The 21,938-nt window shown below is 39.5% G+C and overlaps 1 protein-coding gene across 2 annotated transcripts in view; it reads right to left on the bottom strand.

Annotated features, from left to right (window-relative positions):
* FRAS1 (Fraser extracellular matrix complex subunit 1) overlaps positions 1-21,938 on the bottom strand; it is a 513,532-nt gene that overhangs the window by 486,451 nt on the left and 5,143 nt on the right. For both annotated transcript variants that reach the window (XR_010751479.1, XM_066384281.1), the window contains exon 2: positions 16,821-16,852. Coding sequence is in view for 1 of the 2 variants with exons in the window: in XM_066384281.1 (XP_066240378.1) it covers positions 16,821-16,852 (32 nt within the window). In the remaining variant the exon portion in view is untranslated. The remainder of the gene's footprint in view (positions 1-16,820; positions 16,853-21,938) is intronic.

Genomic DNA, 21,938 nt, shown 5'->3' with positions numbered 1-21,938 from the left:
TGAACTCAAGGTTGCTGGCTTTAGCTCAAGGGTGCTGGCTTGAGCAAGGGGTCATTCACTCTGCTGTAGCCCCACCTCCAGTCAAGGCACATGAGAAAACAATCAATGAACAACTAAGGTGCCACAAAAAAGAATTGATGCTTCTCATCTCTCCCCCTTCCTGTCTCTCCTATGCAAAAAAAAAAGGAAAAAAAAAAAGAAAAAGTTTGCAATAAATTTATAATTAGTAGTAATTACTTTTTTTTGTGGAATTATTGGGATTAATGGAGACTTTTTATATTTAATGTTTTTCTTATTATTTTTATATTATTTTTAATATAATAAATAAAATAATATGGCCATTTTCATTTAGAAAATAAAGCAATCATTCTCAAAAGTTGAAATGATATTCTCAGTTTTGTGGTTTAGTTTTTAAAACACACTATTGTTTACCCTTTTCAATTTTTTTTCTTCTTGACAATAATTTATTTATATACATAAAAATTGAATTCATAATTTTAAAGATACAATCTCCTCTGAGTATCATTGACCTTAATGTTTTCACAAAAGTACCTCACACGAATATACATGTCTTGATGCTCACAGAATTTCTTTTATTATGCTTTTACAATTATCTCCTGTTATTACTGCTATTTTTTCCTCCAAGTCAGCAGTGACACAGTAAGAAATATAAACAGACTTTTTCTTCAGCAGCTTAATTTATTCTACTAAAGTAGTAACCAAGGCAGCTGTTTAACATGAGATTCTCTTTTTTTCATCTGCACTTGAGTTATCTCATTCCTATACAATCTTCCTCTCCTCTCCTAAATCTTCAAGCCAGTAAGAATCTTTAGTAGCAGTTTATGCTTTTCAAGAGGTCCTACTATTCCTTAAAGTATCCTACCACACTTGATCTTTCTTTTAAAAAAAACACGTTTTTAAATTTTTTCTGACAAAATGTATTATAATTTGTCTTTTTGCTTCTAATGTCCCAGCCATACAAAAAATAAAATAATAAATTAAACTGAAAATTACATTTAAAATTTGTTCAGGATTTTAATGTCTATCAACTTGCAATAATATTAAATGATTGTGATGAAAGTAAAGAAGAATCAACTTAATATACATTTTTTAATTGTCATGGGAATGCAAAAGCATAGCACAGGGAGTGCAATCAATAATATTGTAATAACTAATATTGCATCAGATGGGTACTAGACTTACTGGGGTGAACACTTCATAAGTTATATAAATGTCTAATCACTGTGTTTTATACCTGAAACTAATATAATATTGTATGTCAACTGTAATTAAAACACATTTTAAATGTAAGAATTGATAACTGATAAACTCTAGAAGCAAGCAAAAACATAGCAAGTTGGCTGTACAACATGGGGGAAAACTACACTCTTCCAAATCTGGGGTAGCATGTGTCAGATAATCAGGTTTCCATGAAAAAATACTTTTAACACAATAAAATGTACCTTGCCCTAATACAATACAGAACACAATTTAATCTTTGCAAAAGGTGAAGGAAAGGTAAGAAATGCCAACTAGGTTAAAGAGGAAGGAAAAGAATTATACCACCATCTCAAGGGACATCATTATAAACATCAATAATAAAGGAGTGAATTAATAATGCCTATTAACAGGGAGTTTCAGTTGACATAATGCCAGATGAACCCACTTTTGCTGGACTAAAAATGAACTTAATAGCACTCACTCACAGTAGAAATATGTTTGCAAACTGATCTCTTTTTTTTTTCAGCAATGAGGATCAGTTACTTGGAGCCACCCATGCGCCCTCTTCAAAGCTTAACAGAGCAACTACATCTGGACCCTCATGAAAATGAGAAGACAGAGGCACATGGTGAGGAATGTGCCATGATATCTCACTTCCAACAATATACTGATCAGTTTGTAGTGATAGAGTTAGAATTCAAGAGCAAATGATTTCCATTCCAAAGGGGCCCCGCTGCCTACAGAATTCAAATGCCTTATTCCAAGCCCTTCGTGATCTGGACTTTAAGCATCCTTTCTCAGCATTCCATCGCATCACTTCTCACACATCAGTCAAATTGGACTACATTTGCCTCTTACACTTTTAGTCATACAGGTCCTCTATGTCAGTGGTTTCCAACCGGTGTGCCATGAGACATGGTCAGGTGTGCCATGGGGAAATTAAACATGGGTCCCCAAACTACGGCCCGCGTGCCGGATACGGCCCACGGACTATTTATCCGGCCCGCAGCCTCCATCCGAACATAAACATTCCCCTCACAATCCCTCCAGCTATCAGCAACAGGAAGAGTGGAGGCACAGGGAACGCTCACTGACCAATCACCTTCTAGGATTCATCCCGACCACTAGCGATGAACCAATAGTAGGCCGCCTCTCATCCACACCCAGGAAGGTCCCCACTCGGGCTGCCACGCACTTGTCATTGTGTGGCCCCAGCGAGTAGTTGAAGCTGCTACTCCTCCCCATGGTCCTGATTTCTAATCCTGGTCAGGACTGGAGATAAATGTTGCCACAACTAGATGAAGCCTCAGCCTCAACTGGTTATATCTATCCTGATGGTGTATATAGATATTTGACCTTTTTCTTTTTAAAAGAGGCTCCCTGCAGAGGGTGATATACAATGCATCACAATGTATCACAATGTTATCTAACTTTAAAGCTAAAGTTTGCTGATCTTCCTTTGGACAGTTTTTGGTTATCTGTTGCCAAGGAGTTCCCCATTCTGGCCAACAAAGCTATTTTGACATTGCTCCCGTTTTCAACCATATATCTATGTGAGCTGAGCTTCTCAAGCTTGACTGCGATAAAAACTAAAAACAGAGAGAGACTGAGAACCGTTGAGGAAGAGCTTCGTGTGTGTCTTTCTACCATTCCTGCCAGGATATCCCTTTTGTGTTCATAAAAACAGGCCCAGGTTTCACACTAAGTGAGTATAAATACATTTAGAAACTATATTATTAACTATATGTACAATATGTACTGTGTTAGAGTGTCATTTTGTGTCATTTTGGTAGGTGGTGTGCCCCAGGATTTTGTAAATGTAAAAAATGTGCCATGTCTCAAAGAAGGTTGAAAACCACTGCTCTATGTTAAGAGACTTTCCGAGGGGAGGGGCACAAAGAAAACCAGTTAGAAGGTGACGGAAGACAATTGGACTTTGGATGATGGGAATGCAGCATAATCCAATGCCAAAATAACCTAGAGATGTTTTCTCTGAACATATGTACCCTGATTTATCAATGTCACCTCATTAAAATTAATTTTAAAAATATATAAGACAAAAAATAAAACCACAAAGCATAAAAAAATGATTTAGGATAAGAGCCATTCTAAAGTTAACTTCTGCAGGGCCATTTGGAGTTCTGTAGTAAATCAATAAAAAATTAGCTAAAAAAAAAGAGAGACTTTCCCTCATCTCTTCCAATTCTAAACAAACCCATATTTCAAGGCCACTATCAAAAGTGGTTTCCTCCATGAATAACAGTATTCTCAGTAGCTCGCATGTACTTACTACTTACTACATCCCAGGTACTTCCATGTGCTATATTATCTCATTTACCTTTGCAACAGCTCTGTAATATAGGCACAGCTATTATCTCTACTTTAAAGATGAGGTAAGTAACTTGTCCAACATCAAACAATAGTAAAGAACTCAGATTTGAATTCAGAAAGTCTGAATCTAGAACTTGCACCTTAACCATGCTATTGCTATATGTGAACTCCTACCTATACTGACACAAACCAAAGTGCTTTGAACTGAGTTCATTACCTGATTTGGGGAATTGATTAGAATGTTTCCGTCTACAGTAACATAAAATCCTATTTATATTGGTTTAAACCATGAGGGAATTTTTTAGTTCATATATCAATTCCCCAGAAAGGTCAGTTCCTGTGCTGGTTGTTAAGTAAGCAGAATAAAAACCCAACTCCTCAAGGAACCAAACTCTTTCCATCTTTCCCTTCCCGCAACCTCTGCATGTTGGCTAGGTATTTTAATGGCTGCAAAATGGTTGCAACAACTCCAGGGATCACATATTCATATGCCAATGTTCAAAGAATAAATTTTAAATTTTCCCATTATCGGAGAATTCATTCTTCTTTCTCTTGAAGTTTCCTTCTTGCAAAGAGGTATCAGCATATCAACCAGACCTTTCTTATCCTTGGAATGGTGGCTTGATTTATCTAACTCAGTGGTAGTCAACCAGGTCCCTACCGCCCACTTGTGTGTGTTCCAGCTTTCATGGTGGGCAGTAGCGGAGCAACCAAAGTATAAATAAAAAAATAGATTTAACTATAGTAAGTTGTTTTATAAAGATTTATTCTGCCAAACAGCGAAAATCCAACATAAAGTACTTGGTAAGTAATTATTATGATATGCTTTAACTTGCTATAACTCTGCTTTATAAATTTTATAAAGTTAAGTTACTTCCCTACTTTATAAATCACCATTACTATGGAACTGGTGGGCGGTTAGAAAATTTTACTACTAACAGAGATACAAAAATGGGTGATAGGTATAAAAAGGTTGACTACCCCTGATCTAATTAGTAAGTTTAAAAGAGTAACTGGGAATACCTAACTCAGTTTTGTCTCCCTTCCTTTTCTGGGGATCAAACCTATCAACCAAGAGCATAAGTCTTCCTCTGCTGCCCCAAACAGTAATTCCCCATTGGAAGACTTCCTCAGTAAACCTCTGCTTGTGAATCCATAAGTCTGCCTGAGTTTGGGGGTTCAAAATCAGTAAGCCCACTTGGCTAAGAAAATTAAAGTGATATCCTCCACTTTAGCTTCACTGATTAAAAAAATAAAATGATATAGCCTTGCTTCTATATTTATTCTTTATTTCTCAACTCATTAAGAACTGGAAGAAGAGAGGTGTTATTTATGGGGTCCTTTCAAACACCCAAAACTTAGCAGACATCCATGCATAGCTCACTGGTCTATGGGTCATATACTCACTCCTGAACCAATCCTGGTAAGGGAATATAAACTTCCTAATTAGCTTACAGTTAGGATGTACAAAGTCATGTGGGAGAGGGATGGGGGCTGAAAACAAATTAGGACTTTGCCAGTAGAGAAAAGGAGAAAAGGGGTTGTTGAGTAGGCAACCTAGGGTCTGTTACTCTATGACCTGGGGGTATAATTGCTAGCTTCTAGTATATGGAAGTTGAACAATAAATATCGGGAATCTGGTTCGATCTCTACTACTACCATATACCTAAAGCAAATATGAGCACGAGAAGTTTCTTCTTAGCCATGAATTTCAAGTTAGATTTCCTTCTGTTCTTGTTCTCCCATTTCTTAGACCAAGTTCCTCCTGGATTACAGGGAGTCTCAGCACAGTAAGAGCACCAAATAAGTATCCATCTCTGTTAATAATTCTTTCCTGCTCACTACTGCAAAACCATTTCAAGAATGTAAGGTACAGGGATTATAAAATCTGCTCTCCAAAGCAGACACCCTCCCCTCCCCAGGGCCTCCACCACTCATTCAATTTCCCTTTGAAAAAAAAAAAAAAAGAATGACATAAATTTAATAAATAACCAACCTTGGAAGCTGTCCGGAAAGAACTCACAGGTCACAGCCCAAATTCAAGGGTCTCCTGGGTACTAACAACAAACTGTTTCTTACTACAACACCTTCCTTTCATTTAGCTTACAAACTCCAGGAGTCTAAGAAATCATTGCTAAAGGAACATAGCTGGGATGCCAGAGGCTGTGCACTTCTTTTACACAAAACTGCTCAGAGTTTTTAAATATATATTTTTTGTGCCAATTTCTTATTTAAGTGTGCCTTCCCATCACAAAAGCAAAATGCCATCCATATAAAATTTTCAAACCCAACTGTTTTTAGATAGTTGTCATTTCAATTCCAAGAAAACATAAGCTTAACTCATAATTGTCATTTGATATTTATTTATTATCTTTTCCCTCAGTAAGCACAGGGCTTTAAAAAGTAAGTAAGCTGGCCTGACCTGTGGTGGTGCAGTGGATAAAGTGTCAACCTGGAATGCTGAGGTCACTGGTTCAAGACCCCCTGCTTGCTGGGTCAAGGCACATACAGGAAGCAAGGTGATGCTTCCTTTCCCCCCTCCCACCCTTCCTCTCTCTCCGTCTTCTCTCTCTAAAATCAATAAATGAAATCTTTAAAAACAATTTAAAAAGAATTTTTTTAAAAGTGAGTCAACTATAACAAGATTATACCATAAATTGTCATAAATGAGTGACAGTTCTTTCCTAGGAGATATATACATATTTATATATAAATGTACTATGTATAAAATAAACCTATGTAATAATAAACAGACAAATGGTAAAAAAAAAAAAAAAATTGAGGTACTAGATTGTAAGGCAATTTGGAGCAAAAATATCACAAACTTTATTTTTTTAAAAAGGTATGGGGAATTTATGGTCTGACCAAAAAAATGAGCTATTATGACCATGCCTACAATAGTTTGAACAAATTAGTATGGTTGCCAAGCTCAGCTGCATCTTCTAAATTCAAAACAAAGCAAAGATGTGTTTGTTAACTTAAACATCTGTGCCTACCACAAGAATATAAATAAGAATAAACGTGTATAGGGATTATTCACCAATAAAAGCACAATATCTCTTACATTATTCCTCTCACACAAGGATTTTAAGATATAAACTCCCCCCAAAAAAGCTAGCACACCTGATTATGATGAACAATTTTTAAAAACCCAGCAGAAAAAAAAATCATCTGAATCACCTAGAGTCCACCTGGCATCCACGGACAAAATCACTGCCTCTGGAAAAATGCAGGGGGAAGTCACTCATGGCACACTCTGGGGAGTTCCTCATCCTCTGTGAGGGCTTCCTTAGGTGGAAACACACAGCTCTACCCTTCAATCCACACAAGTAAGAACCCAAACTAGAAGGTCCTGTGGAAGTCATTTAGACCGAGTCACCACTATCTCATTTCTGACATGATTGTCCAGTCTTCACATTCATACCTCTAGTTAAAAGAAGCTAATAACTTCCCAAAATTTGTTCCAGCACCTAGCACAGTGACAATATGCTACTGGTTTTCTGAAATAAATAAATAAATAATCTAGCACAGAATAAGTATATTTTAATAAAGAGTAGCTTCCCTACTTAAAAGCATAGTACTCAGTATTTAAAAATAAATGAAGGACTGGAGGCATTAAAAATAATGAATTCTTGTTAAGCTACAACGAAAAACAGCCATCTTCTACAATACCCAACAGTACTCTTAAGGGAAATTAAGGAATGGCTGATTTTATTGCTTCTCTTCTGAGGATATGCACAGGATGCTAAGTAGTCCCCCCACACCGCCGCTAAGAACTTCAGGGTGTTTAATAGTAACCACTGACCGAGATTCGCTAAGTGTTTAGGGGATCTTTGAGCACTTAATAGAGAAAGCTTCCAAGTTTTCTTCATTTCTCTTCTTCATAAAACCTCTTGAGCCTGTTGGTGAATACTAGCACAAATGCAAATATGAGACATTTCCACTTCTATGGTTGATCTCTTTTCTTATTTAAAAAAAAAAATGTTTATTTTATTGATTTTAGAGAGAAGAAGGAAGAGAGCAGGAAAGAGATAGGAACAGCTGTTCTTATATGTGCCCTGACTGAGGATCAACTGGCAACCTCTGTGCTTTGGGACGATGCTCTAACCAACTGAGCTATCCAACCAGGGTGGCAATCTCTTTTAAAAGGAAAAAAAAAAGAGGTAGCCCTGGCAGGCTGGCTCAGAGGTAGAGCATCGGCCAGGCACGTGGTTGTCCCAGTTCAATTCCTGGTCAGGGCTCACAGGAGAAGTGACCATCTTCTTCTCCACTCCTCGCCCCCTCCCTTCTCTCTATTTCTTTCTTTCCCTCCTGCAGCCATGGCTCAGTTGGAGCAAGTTGGCCCTGGACACTGAGAATGGCTCCATGGCCTCACCTCAAGTGCTAAAATAGCTTGGTAGCCAAGCAATGGAGAAATGGCCCCAGATGGGCAGAGCATTGCCCCATAAGGGGCTTGCCGAGTGGATTGCAGGTGGGGTACATGTGGGAGTCTGTCTCCCTGCCTCTTCACTTCTCACTTAAGAAAAATAACAATAAATAAATTAGTTTCAAAAAAGAAAGTAATGCTATAGCATGCCAATTTTTTAAAAAGGACACTAGCACTGAAGAGCTCTAATTGTCTTCCTTAATCTTCTTTAAACGTAAAAAACAAGGCTTACAGATTAGACCAGAGGGTCTCAACATTTTTCTGCTACAAAATAAGCAGTGGATAGCACTCCCACAAATATACCAGATTTTAACAAAGCACCAAAAATACTTTATAAAAATTTTAATGTATGCAAATCAAAACCATAATGAGGAATCACCTTATATACCTGTTAAGTTGGCTATTATCAAAGACAAAAGATAACAAGTGTTAGGAAGCATATGGAGAAAAGGGAACCCTTGTACACTGTTGGTGAGAGGGAAATTAGTACAACTATATTGGAAAACAGTATGGAAGTTTTTTCTTTTAATTAAAAATAAAACTACCATATGATCCAGAAATCCTACTTCTGGGTTTATAGATTCAAAGGAAATAAAATCAAGACATTGAAGAGCTATATGCACTCCCATTGTAATTTCAGCATTGTTAACAACAGCCAACATACAGAAACAACCTAACATTAACAGATGAATGGATAAAGAAAATATATATAATTCTGTGTATATGTGTATGTATATATAGATATAAAATGTGCATGTGGTGTGTATATACACACACAATGGAGTATTCCTCAGCATTAAAAAGAAGGAAATCCTGCCATTTGCAATGACATAGACAGACTAGAGGACATTATGCTGAGTAAAATAAGCCAGATGCAGAAAGACAAAAACTACATGATCTCACTTATATGTGGAATCTGAAATAGTTATACTCATAGAGCAGAGAGTAGAATGGTGGTTTTCAGGAGCTAGGGGGAGCATAAAAAAGGGAAATGTGAAGGAGTACAAAGTTTCACTTAGTAAAATAAATAAATCCTGGTGATCTAATGTACAACAATATCACTACAGTAAATAATACTATACTGTATACCTGAATTTTGCTAAGAGGGTAGATCTTAAGTGTTCTTACCACCAAAAGGAAGGGAGGAAGGGAGGAAAGAAGAAAAGGAGAAAGGGAGGGAGGGAAGGGGAAGGGGAAGGGGAAGGGGAAGGGGAAGGGGAAGGGGAAGGGGAAGGGGAAGGGGAAGGGAAGGGAATGGAAGGGAAGGGAAGGGGGAAGGGAAGGGGGAAGGGAAGGGAAGGGAAGGGAAGGGAAGGGAAGGGAAGGGAAGGGAAGGGAAGGGAAGGGAAGGGAAGGGAAGAAAAGAAGGAGGGAAATAAATGTTAATTAAGTGAGGTGATGGCTATGTTTATTAGCTTGATTGTGGTGATTATTTCAAAATGTATACACATAACAAAATATCAGGTTGTACATCTTAAACATATATGAGTTTTGCCAATTATATCTCAATAAAGCTAGAAAGAAATTGAATGGAATATGTAAGACTGATTGCTAGTGAGGGTTTAAGTATAACTCCACCCCTTTTCTTGTATTCAAGGAAACACATCGAGCAATACGGGGAGAGCACTGTTGTAGCAGCGATGACTGTTCGAGTTATATATTTAAACTAATAATCAAATAGCAAACTCAGGTACTCCAACAAATTTCTTGTGACCTTCCTCACAACTGCTAACAACACTACAGTGAGCTTTCACCAGGGGTGAGAACTATCCACGAGACTAATTCAAGTTTAAGTACTCGAATATGGTTAGAATTTTAAAGTTCTATAATTGCATGGTCTAATACAGTAGACATGAGCCACATGTGGCCAGTTACATTCAAATTTTAATAAATTAATTTTAAGCTAAATTTAAAATTCAGTTTTTCAGTGTCACCAGCCACATTTCAAGTACTCAGTAACCACATGTGGGTCATGGTTACCGTACTGGAAAGCTCTGCAGAGCAGAGAAATTCCATTGGCAAGCGCTGTGCTGAGGAATCCTGGAGAGGAGCTCATCTAATTTTCTCATTTGACAAATTTAGAAACTGAGACCTCATTTTTTTTTTATTATTAAGTGAGAGGCGGGGAGACAGAAAGACAGACTCCTACATGTGCCCCGACCAGAATCCGCCTGGCACCCTATGGGGCAATGCTCTCCCCATCTGGGGCCGTTGCTCAGTTACTCACAACCAAGCTATTTTAGTGACTGAGGCAAGGCCGTGGTGCCATTCTCAGTGCCCGGGGCCAACCAAGCCATGGCTGCAGGAGGGGAAGAGAGAGATAAAGAGAGAAAAGGGGCCCTGGCCGGTTGGCTCAGCGGTAGAGCGTCGGCCTGGCGTGCGGGGGACCCGGGTTCGATTCCCGGCCAGGGCACATAGGAGAAGCGCCCATCTGCTTCTCCACCCACCCCTCCTTCCTCTCTGTCTCTCTCTTCCCCTCCCGCAGCCAAGGCTCCATTGGAGCAAAGATGGCCTGGGCGCTGGGGATGGCTCCTTGGCCTCTGCCCCAGGCGCTAGAGTGGCTCTGGTTGCGGCAGAGTGACGCCCCAGAGGGGCAGAGCATCGCCCCCTGGTGGGCGTGCCAGGTGGATCCCGGTCGGGCGCATGTGGGAGTCTGTCTGACTGTCTCTCCCCGTTTCCAGCTTCAGAAAAATACAAAAAAAAAAGAGAGAGAGAGAAAAGGGAAAGGAGGAGGGGTGGAGAAGCAAATGGTCACTTCTCCTGTGTGCCCTGACCAGAAATTAAACGGGGGACTTCCACACACTGGGCTGATGCTCTACCACTGAGCCAACCAGCCAGGGCCTTGAGACATCATTTCTTTCAGGCAATTTACTCAATGCTACATAGCTAGTGATTACAAAGCCAGGACCCAAACCTGGCCTTTATCACCCAGTCATTTCTACTCTGACACTGTTTCCACCTAGATGATAAGAGCACTGGTTCCTTGCCAAGCACAGTTTGAGATCTTGCACAAGCATGCTCTCAGTTAATCTTCACATCAACCATATGAGGAGTACAATGCTCTGCATTAAATATCATATCTGAGAACAGTGAGTATGGAGCACTACTAAGATGCAGACTCCAAAGCCTGGATCTTTCCACTATGTTATACCATATATAGTAAACCCTCCACATTTTTAATTATCCTTGAAATTTTTTTTCTTTTTTTTCATGTGTGCTAAAAGTTAGTGCCTCATGGTTCACTTTGTCAGCATTTGTGAGCAAAAGTATTCCATGTCAGAAAACCCAAACACTTAACCCTTTTGGTTTAGGGAAGAAGCTTAGTTTGGTCCAAGTTTTTAAATCATAACTACTTAATAGCAACAAAAACAGCAGCTAACCTTTACTGAGCGTTGTAGTCACTAAACACTGGGCTAAAAGCTTCATGTTGAGCTCCTTTAACCCTCACAACAACCCTGTGAAGAAAATATACTGCTCACAAAAATTAGGGGATATTTCAAAATGAATAGGAAGCTATAAAAAAAAAGAAGCATTTGATTTTTTTATTAAACAAGAACATCAGAAAAGTAAATGACAAGTCAAATAAAGTTGTTTGATTATGCAAAGGAGATGCAAAACTGACTTTTATTTCATTGGTGAAAATGCTCTGTACAAAAGGCTGAAAGTACCGGAGTATCTGTACGTTCCTGACTTCCTAATTGTTGTGAGCAGTGTAGTTTACCTCCATTTCACAGACGTAAAAAGTGAGGTGAGTCCCTCCACTGCCAGGAAGAACCTAATCATTGTTCACTGGTGGTGATGCCAAAAGAAATGAAAATTCTTCTACTCCTAGAATTGGTAAGGAACAGAAGATAGGTGAAAACTTGGAAGAACAGCCTTGATTTTCCTCCTCACATTCAACGTCCCAGTCACAGTTAAACATGTTATGTAGGTGGTTTTCCTCTGATGGATTTCTGATTTAACATAGTCACTTTCTTTCTTCCACAAGGGCTGACTTTAGAGAAAGTCCAGAGAGGCTGGGGGTGCAGGGGTATTTTAGGGTAAGAAACAACCCAAAGTTGAGCAGTCAGTGTTTCTCAAGGTAGAGGACCCTCCCTGGTATTCTGAGTCCCTTCAGGTAACTTCTGACCTGAATGGAAAGAAAGGTAGCAATGATAGTTAAAGAAGGGAGAGGCGAGACAGCTCGGAACCCAATCACCAGCATGCCACCACCAGGTCATCGAGCTATCAAAAGTTGGGAAACACAATCTATTGCTGGGGATGTGTGTGAGTATGATTACATGTTTTTTAAGATGGAAACGACCCCTAAATGTTTCTTGCATGATGAGTGAATTTAGCACACACTACTGCTGGCTAGCCTCAGTGAACGGAGAGGGGTTAGCCAGGGACAGCTGGCTCTTGCAGGTCAGGACAGAGACTGGCAGAGACAACTGCACAGCAGGTGCAGCAGGAAGGGCTGGGCACACAGGACCGAAGGTGAAATACGCTGTGTTCAGAGACAAGCAGCCTAGCTTGGCTGTGAGAAGCCGTCCACTCAGTGAAATGGCTTTAGAGTCAGAACAGAGTTTGAATCCCCTCTTCTAACTCTGACTAGCTGTGTCATTTTGTGCAAGTGATTTAGACTTCCTGAGCCTGTTTCCTCATCTGTAAAGACAAAATCCGTTTCCTGAGACTGTGGAGAGTATGAAATGCACAGTACATGCTTAATAACTCTCTCTTCCTCTACTTCTTCTTAGCTGGTAAAGAGGACTGGGTACGGGTGGAAAAGCTCACGTCAGGCACTGAACCTGGGTGTCTCTCCACACTACCTTCTTACTCCACAGAAACCTCCAGGAGAGGCTTTATTTATTCTCATTTCAGATAGGGCATGAAAGAGATTCAGGAAGGTTGTGTGATCTGCTCAAGGTCACAGCGCTGGTCTTCAGCAGGGAAGGAAGAATCAAAACAGCCATGAATGTTCCACTATATGTGGCAGCTTCTAAGGCAACTGAAAAGATGTCAGTGGGAGGAAGCCTCACAAGACAAACTGAGAGTTAGCAACTAGCAGCCAGAGCCTATATCAGTGTGCTCATTTGGTTGATACGTTTTATGTACTTCTGCGTAAAGCCAATGCTTTGCTGTTCCACCAGACCCACTCTCCGCTGCTGGTCACCCACCTGAATGAATGAAGCTCAGGAACTTCGCACTTGCCCCACTTTCCTCACCTATAAAATGAAGAGTTGGGTTTATGTGATCTCTGAAGTTATGCTTAGTTCTAAAATGCACATGGGTAGAGGCCCTGGCCGGTTTGCTCAGCATGTGGAAGTCCCGGGTTTGATTCCCAGTAAGGGCACACAGGAGAAGCGCCCATCTGCTTCTCCACCTTTCCCCTCTCCTTCCTCTCTATCTTCCCCCCCAAAGCCAAGGCTCCATTGGACCAAAGTTGGCCCGGGCGCTGAGGATGGCTCCATGGCCTCTGCTTCAGGAGCTAGAATGGCTCCGGCCACAACGGAGCAACGCTCCAGATGGGCAGCATTGCCCCTTGGTGGGCATGCTGGTGGATCCCAGTTGGGTACATGACTGCCTCCCTGCTTCTAACTTCGGAAAAATACAAAAAAAATAAAAAAAAAATAAAATGCACATGGGTAGAATTTACAGGGTTTGGGACAGGGAGCCACACCATCATTCTCAGAGCCAACTCTCGACTGTAAAGCATCTTAGAGTAGAAATCCTCTCACCCAACGAATTATTTAATCAGAGGATCCTAGAATAGTATATAAATGTTCTTAAATTTTTTCTTTTAATTTGAAGTACATGAAAATGTGAACTCATCCAATTTCATTGATACATTCATTTCTTCAAGACCAGGTCATGAGGTGAGAGAGCAGCAAGAAATTATGCAGACAATTAACAACCTCCAAAATACATCCTCTCCATTTCCAGTGTGAAGTTTCTCCAAATGGAAAGAAAGCTTAAAGTGCTTGCAAATGAATCCAAAGGCAGAATCTCTCTGCTCTCTGCATTTTTGTGTTTTCCCCCAATCTTTGATAGCTGTTTCTCTCACACTTAATTTGACAGCAAATTTTTAGTGACTCACCTCTGTGGAGACTTTTTAAGGTATTCAACATAGTTCCCCTAGAAACAAGGCTGCTATATCTTTTCACATTTACATTCACATTCCAGCAGTTTAATTAAACTGTAAGTCAGACTCTGTCACTCTGCTCCGGCTCCTCCATGGCTCACCCACCTTACTGGAATGACAAGGCTCCACAATGCTCTGTCCCCAGCTCATCTCTCTGACTTCATCTCCTGCCATCTTCCCCCCTTGGTCACAGGCTCCAGTCACTCTGACCTCCACACACTTCTTCAAATGGCCAAACAAGCTCTCACTTCAGACTCCACCTTCGCTGTTTCCCTTCTCAGGATCTCTTCCCCTGGATATCTAGAGAGCTAGCTCTAATAATCAGGTCTTGGCTCACATGTCATCTTCTTGGTGAGACTGTCCCTATCACCTTATTTCAAGTAGCTATCCTTGCCCCCATTCAGCCTTTTCTAGCCTCTACTGTTTTCTCCATAGCACTAATCCAGCATATGATACAGCTTACGCCTTAACACTTGAACTTCATGAGGGCAAGAATTTTGTTTGTTTGTTCACTGATGCATCCCAAATGCCTAGACTAGCAGGTCAAATTTTCAATAAATGTTTGTTTAATAATCATCTTCATTACTGTAATAAGGGTACTGCCTCTCTAACTGAATTGCATAACTACAATAATAAGGACATCAGGCTTGAGGAGGTTTAGGAACACACGCAGCAGAGTCTTGGTAAACCAAGAAGCCAACTGGAGGCGCCAGGTTTGTGCTGGTGCACTAGAGCACAGCCTACGAGCCCTGGACAGCCACGGGCCTCGGGATCAGCCCACCGGGAACTGGAGGGGAGCAAGATCATCTGTTAAATGCAAATGATTTAGACCAGGGGTCTCAAACTCAACTCAGCATGTGGGCCGCAGAGCAAGATCACAGCCGTTCCGCAGGCCGCACTAGGTCTACAAAAGGCAACTGTTACGCAACACTTTTCTCACTGCAGTTGAAAACAAAAAAAAATCAGTACAACAAGCACAATCGTACATGCAGTTCACTCAGTGTCACAAAACAACCAGAAACTGTAGTTCGCATCACAACTGTTAACTAAGCTAATATCTAGCTAGGATGCTAGAGAAATGAAAAATACAAGTAGGCCCCTAGGCTTACTTAATTTTATCCAAAATATTTTGAACTTCGTGGATTAGTCTGCGGGCCGCACAAAATTGTTCGGCGGGCCGCGGCCCACGGGCCGCGAGTTTGAGACCCCTGATTTAGACAGCCTCACCTTGAACTTGATCGCACTGGCCTTTCCAAGTACTTGATGCTTTCATATTCAAATGTACAGCAGCAAACAACAACATCAAACATGGAAGTCTAGCCACTTTTCTTAGGATAAAGGCAGAATGGCAGAAAACAAGATGGGTTGTTTCTAATAGTCAATTACCTTTAGCAAATTTCTTTTCACCTTTCTCTCATCGTTTTGGTTCTTCATTAAAAAGGGGAAAGCCGTAAACTAATATGTGGCCTGCCTATTTCATTGGTCTATTGTAAGCATCAGATGGATCAATAGCTATGAAAAAATGTTGAAAAATTATGAAGCACTCTATACAATAAGCAATTCTTTTTGTATTAACATTATAACTGACTTGTCTATAATAGCTACTATAGATCCCCAAAACTGATGAGGTACTTTAGAGCACATCGATTTTAAAATGAGTCCAAAAATGTATTAATGAATAAACAGAGGGAAAAGTAGGCTTTTCAGAGCATGGAAGGAGAAAGACAGGGAAAATGTCTTTCTCTGGATTGTTTAATAGAAAAATATAAGGAAGAAAAAAGTCCCACAAATCTCTAGTAACTGTATTACATACAGTTCAGATTCAAGAATATTACTGTTATCTACAATTATCTACAAATATCTACAATTATCTAGATTCTTGGATAGTTCAAGTATTTCTCATCTATTTCAACACCACAGGAATAATCCAAGATGACTTATTAATATCACATATGTCAATAGTGAGTGTGATGGAAATGAGCAAACCCTTTCCAACCATTTCAGTTCTGTTTTTATTATAGCATTTATTAAACCAGAATAAAAGTAGTGAAGAATGACTTGTCACACCATTTATTAGAGTTGATGGAGCATAGACAGTTTTTTCAATACAGTTTTAATACACTATTTTATGCACCATAGTACATTATTAATGAAAAGAAATGCATGAGACTTGCCTCAGCTTTCTCCCCTCCCCTCAAGCCCTCCTGACTTTAAATTTAGTCAGTTCTACCCTCTCTATATGGCAAAGTTTCAGCAATAAAATGTTAATCTATCTGTTGTTTACCAAATCTTAAATTTATCACTTAAATCAATAGTCAAGAACCCTCTATATTGTACTCAATTTAATAATCATACCTTTATTGGAGAGGATTCAATAGAAGAAGAAAATGCAACAAATTGTGCCCTAGTTCAAATCTGACAAGAGAATAGGATCTAATTTTCTCTCTGATTGAAAAAACACAAAGGACAGCCATGGAATGCAAATGGTGCTTTGGGTGTTTGAACTTCTCTTCCAATACCTGCGTATCCAAATGAAACTAATTCACTGAAAAAGGTATTAAGTAATTGAGTAAGATTGTGCCAGGATGAGGGATAATCCTCACACTGTGAAGGAAAATAAACATATTTTAAAATGATAGGGTCATCTCACTCACTCAGTAACCTCAGTCAAGCATTTTCCACTCAAAAGAAATAAATCAAAAAATATTAAGAATGACCTACCGCCAACAAGGAACCCTGATAGATGCAAGCACCTGTGGAGAAAAACAAAAGAAGAGTTAAAAGGGATGCATAATAAACCAACAGGCACTGCTCGAGCACACTTGGAGGAATACTGTGTTCATAGGCATCGTATTCAGCAAACTGCGCTTTCCAAAAACTTAAAAACTTGAGCATTCTCCCCCTAGGGAAATAACCCCATACACCAAAACAAGATTTCTTGGACACACATGAGAGAAAGCTTCATTAAAACTTAGTATTTGAATTTTAAAATAAATGCATTTATAATGGCATGCTGTAAATACGGTGTCTATTTTCACTTGTGATAAATCAGCAAAGCCTCCATAATCCAGGCCCAATTTACTTATCCAGGCTTCTCTGCCACTCTGCTTAAACAAATTCTACAGTCCAACCTAAGAGGTCAACTTAGGATCCTGGGACAATGCTTTCATATCTGAAGGCCTTTGCTCATCTGTGTTAACTGCAGGATATGCATTTGATCTATTCAAGTTCATTGAACATGATCCCATCTCCTTCATGAAGATTTCCAGCCCATCAGATTATGGCCTTTCTCCCTTAAACGCATAGCATGTTGTGCCTGCATCCTAGGTTTGGAAATTCATTCTTGTGTACTTCCTTGTGACAGCCTTGCTGAGGATGTGGAGCTATTACATCTAGCCCTCTACCTGTCTCTTAGTACAGGGACACCTTCTACTCTGTTTTCTCTAACTATTCACATGGTAGGCATCCACTTAAGTATCTGGTTGATAATCCACCTCATGCCTTTAACACAGTATGTTCCTCTTTAGAGATATTAAAACATTTACAGGAGAGTGGTGTGGACTGCAGTTATTTGAAAAGAACTCTTAAATTGAGCTCCGGATCTCCAAGACTCTTTTCATCATTTTTGTGTTCAAGCTTTTTTTTCCGAATGGGCTGGCTATAAACTGATACATCTTTATATTTTCCACTCATTAAGCACCAAATAAAAAACAACAGATGATTTGCTTCTAAATAGAAAAGAAGGCTGAATTTGAATGGGACAGCCTGCCTATATATTCTGAATAACTAGTGCATCATAAAATAAATCTTTTCTAAACTTTCTATTTGAAAATGATGTGAAATTACAAATGCTCACTTAAAAAAATACACACACATTCCCAACCTATATTTTCACAGCCCAATAGGTGTTGATTTAACCTAGAAACATGTGGGTAGTATGCTAGCAGCTACTCTCTCAGAAGCTAATGCTGCAAAACTGACTGAAATAGCAGAAGCGCGTCTGGACAATGCGCCACACATGGTGTCCAAAGAGGGAAGGACACATTGTACCACAGGCCTGCCCTTGAATAGGTCATTCACGAAGTTTCAAAAATATTAACTTCTTAGGAAAGGACACATCTAACCCTATTCACCAATAATGTAATTAAGAATAATCTTCAAAGAAAATGAGATGACTATTTACCCTTGGGGTTTGAATCAAAGATCTCTGTGGGCAAACTTACTAAAATAACTTCTGTGCCCTTGACATTCCAATAAAAAATAAATTGAGATTAAAAACCTTGTGAAGTAATTCTTCCTGACTGACTTATTTTTCTTTTTGAAATCCACTTCCCAAGACTTAGTATTTCAGTCTATGGTATGTCATAGAAAAGGATATATATTCATACAGGGTGGCAAAAGTAGGTTTACAGTTGTTTGTATGAAAAAAAGCAATTAATAAATAATAATACAAGAGTAAACTGTTTGGCATACTCACAGCTGTAACCTACTTTTGTCTCACCCTGCATATAAAATCCTATATAGTTCAAATAAATATCAAAACAATTCAATTTCTAAATTAAATGAACATATTCAATTACTTTTGATGTTTAAAAAAAAAAGATCATCACCTAGGTACAGTTTCACAAAATTTAACTTTGAGAACAAACAACAAGGCCCTGGCCAGTTTGCACAGTGGATAGAGCACAAGCCTGCAGAGTAGACATCCCAAGTGTGATCCCCAGTCAGGGTATCCATGAAAAGTGACCATCTGCTTCTCTTCCCTTTCCTCTCCCCCTTCTCTCTCTTCCTCTCTTGCAGCCAGTGGCGTGACTGGTTTGAGTGTTGGCCCTGAGCACTGAGGATAGCTCAGTTGATTTGAGCATTAGCTCCAGACAGGGGTTGCCAGGTAGACTCCACATGTGGGAGTCTGTCTCACTATCTCCCCTCCTCTCACTTGAAAAAAATAAACAAAAAATTTAACCATTAGAATAAGGCTATCCTCAAACAACTTTTTTGCCCTTCCCCATAGCGTTACCTCACAAAAGCCAGTATCTTTTCCAAGCTCCAAAAGAAATCAAATATTTTAAGAAGTATCTAAGTACTCATATCAAAACCCATTTCTGGCCTGACCAGGCGGTGGTGCAGTGGATAGAGCGTCGGACTGGGATGTGGAAGGACCCAGGTTCAAGACCCCGAGGTTGCCAGCTTGAGCGCAGGCTCATCTGGTTTGAGCAAAGGATCCAAGGTTGCTGGCTCGAGCAAGGGGTTACTCAGTCTGCTGAAGGCCCACGGTCAAGGCACATATGAGAAAGCAATCAATGAACAACTAAGGTATCGCAACGAAAAACTGATGATTGATGCTTCTCATCTCTCTTTGTTCTGTCTGTCTATCCCTCTCTCTGACTCTCTCTCTGTCCCTGTAAAAAAAAATTTTTTTTTTCTAAAGTTTTAGGTGGACATTATGAACTCACTGTAACATAAAGATAAAGCAGCACTGAGTGCACGGACCCACATACACACATGGTCAAACTAAACATTTGCTAGAGACTCAAGTCAAAAACGGTGTGTAACTGCTGCTAAATTCCACTGTTAGGAAAAGGAAATAACTCAATTTGGGTCACTCCATGATGTACAATTCCAAAAGAAATAAGCTTTGCCCTCTGAGGGCTTTCCTAAAACAGAACAGCTCTACCCGGAAGGCAACTGCACAAATGAGTCTCCATTAATGCGGCTTCCAAAACCTCATTTCTACTCTCTAGAGAAAATAAAGCATTCCAGTGATGCCCAGTCCTATCAAACATTTATCACCACCCATGGCCAGATGCAGTCCTCTAAGCAAGCATATTTCTCCCACACTAGGACACGCTTCACTCACACCAGCAGATGAAGATAGGAGGTTTGCTGGCTTTGGCTGGTGGGGGACAGCTTTAGGTTCTGACCTAGAGCAGAGGCCTTTACAATCACTGGTCAACTCACATAATATGGAAAACAAAATTACTCACTCCACGCATTACTTTTTTTTCTTAAGGAGTACTGAAATGACTGCAACTCTATCTGAGGTTTAAATATATGACTCAATTTGAACTTCAAAGGAAACTTCTCCAGGTGAATTCTGACAGATAGTGTGCATCTAGAAGGAGAAACAGACCTTCTTCAAGGTAAACAGGAAAAATCAGACAATTGGAGCTAGAGTTCTCTTACCAGGAACTTTGCCAGTTTCAAAGCACTGAATACTAGCTAATTTAATTTCTAACACCCTGTGAGAAAGTGCCTGAAGTTCTGCAGGGTGAAGTCAATACATGCACCAAGAAGGAAGCTGAGATCGTAAGACCTTCCTCCCACGTGGTTGGTTCCTTTTTTGCAGGTTTCATAGACAAAATGTTACTTCATAATCATTAAAATAAGTAAATGTCTGCTTTTGAGCCCGTTTGCACATTATAATGTACTCCTATATAGAATCTAAAGTTTTCGGAGAAAATTTTGAGATATAATTTGCACCTATATGCACAACCTATTTTAGAACTGTACCGGATAAATAAAGTATTAGAGAAATAAAAGCCAAGGACCACAGAATGTCAGACCCATTCGTTCAAAGAAATTGTGGCAGATATAACCATAAGAGATGAAGAAATTGGAGAATATGGTATCACAAAAACATAACTCATTAGGAACAAGTACCCACAAGTTGCTATTTAAATCTTCGAGCTTTATATTGTGTTATAATTCAGCACATGGCTTGTATACTGTGGAATAGTTAAAACAGAATCATTTTCTGGACTGACAGGACAGCTCAGATCAATTAATAAAGTAGTTAAAATGAAATGAACAACTGTTTTTGAACTATTCTAAGATTTGGCATGCGGCTCTAACTTGGCTATGTGGAAGTCTCCCTCCCATCTCCTGAGCCATGTGGTGGAAAGCTTTATGACTACTTGTACCTGAGTAAAACTGAGTGATACTGCCATGCAAGTCCATAACAGCGAATACAGATGTCTGTGCCCTCACTAAATAATGTATACGTGGTGGGTAACACTCAGAACCTAAGCCTCAGAAAAGAAATGTAATCTGATGGAATTAAGACCCTAGGACTATACAAAACCTCTTTATTTCCACTAGCAGGTAGCTGCCAAAGCCAAAAGATGCCAAGTTGCAATTATTCAATATTGGGAAACCCACCAAGGATCAATGGTCACATAACCTTACTGCTACTTTGTGGTAATGATTTCTGGATATTTAAACTCCTAAGGGCAGGTATTATTATTTTATGTCTGTGTCATGCTAACAAAAATAACCTTATATATAAGCTCTCAATGATGATTTGTGGAATGAAAGAATGACGAGATAGACTATTTTCCCAGCTAATGTCTTCTCTCCCTTAATACTGGGTTTTAAGCATTGAGTCTTACACAGAGGAACTCTCCAGCCAAGAGCGGAACCAAATATGCTGATACACCTTAAATAAAACATACTACCAAACTGATCCTTTTCAGTGTATCCTATTAATGTCATTTAAAGGAAAAGCATGGAAGACTGTGGAATTGGTGGAAGTCACATGGGGAGTGATATAACACAGACTAGAACTCAGCACTCTTAACCACCAATTCAATAATCTTTTCCTATCCCCAAGCTAAACATGTTGTATCTAGCGTTAAGTTCACAGGACCTCCATCTCAACATAACCCAAGATATGGGCACTTCTCAAGAAAATGCCACAGCAGAACTTTTCTGATTCAGAAAGCCACCATGTTTGCTAGAAGTTTCTCTGTAGCATCTTCATTTTATTAAGTTCTCTAATCATAGTAGTTTGTCAGTGTAGCAATATAAGACAATGTAATTTATCATTGCTAATAATTCATT

Source organism: Saccopteryx leptura, chromosome 5, assembly GCF_036850995.1.
Source record: "Saccopteryx leptura isolate mSacLep1 chromosome 5, mSacLep1_pri_phased_curated, whole genome shotgun sequence".
NCBI lineage: Eukaryota > Metazoa > Chordata > Mammalia > Chiroptera > Emballonuridae > Saccopteryx > Saccopteryx leptura.
This window is presented reverse-complemented; position numbering and strand designations above follow the sequence as displayed.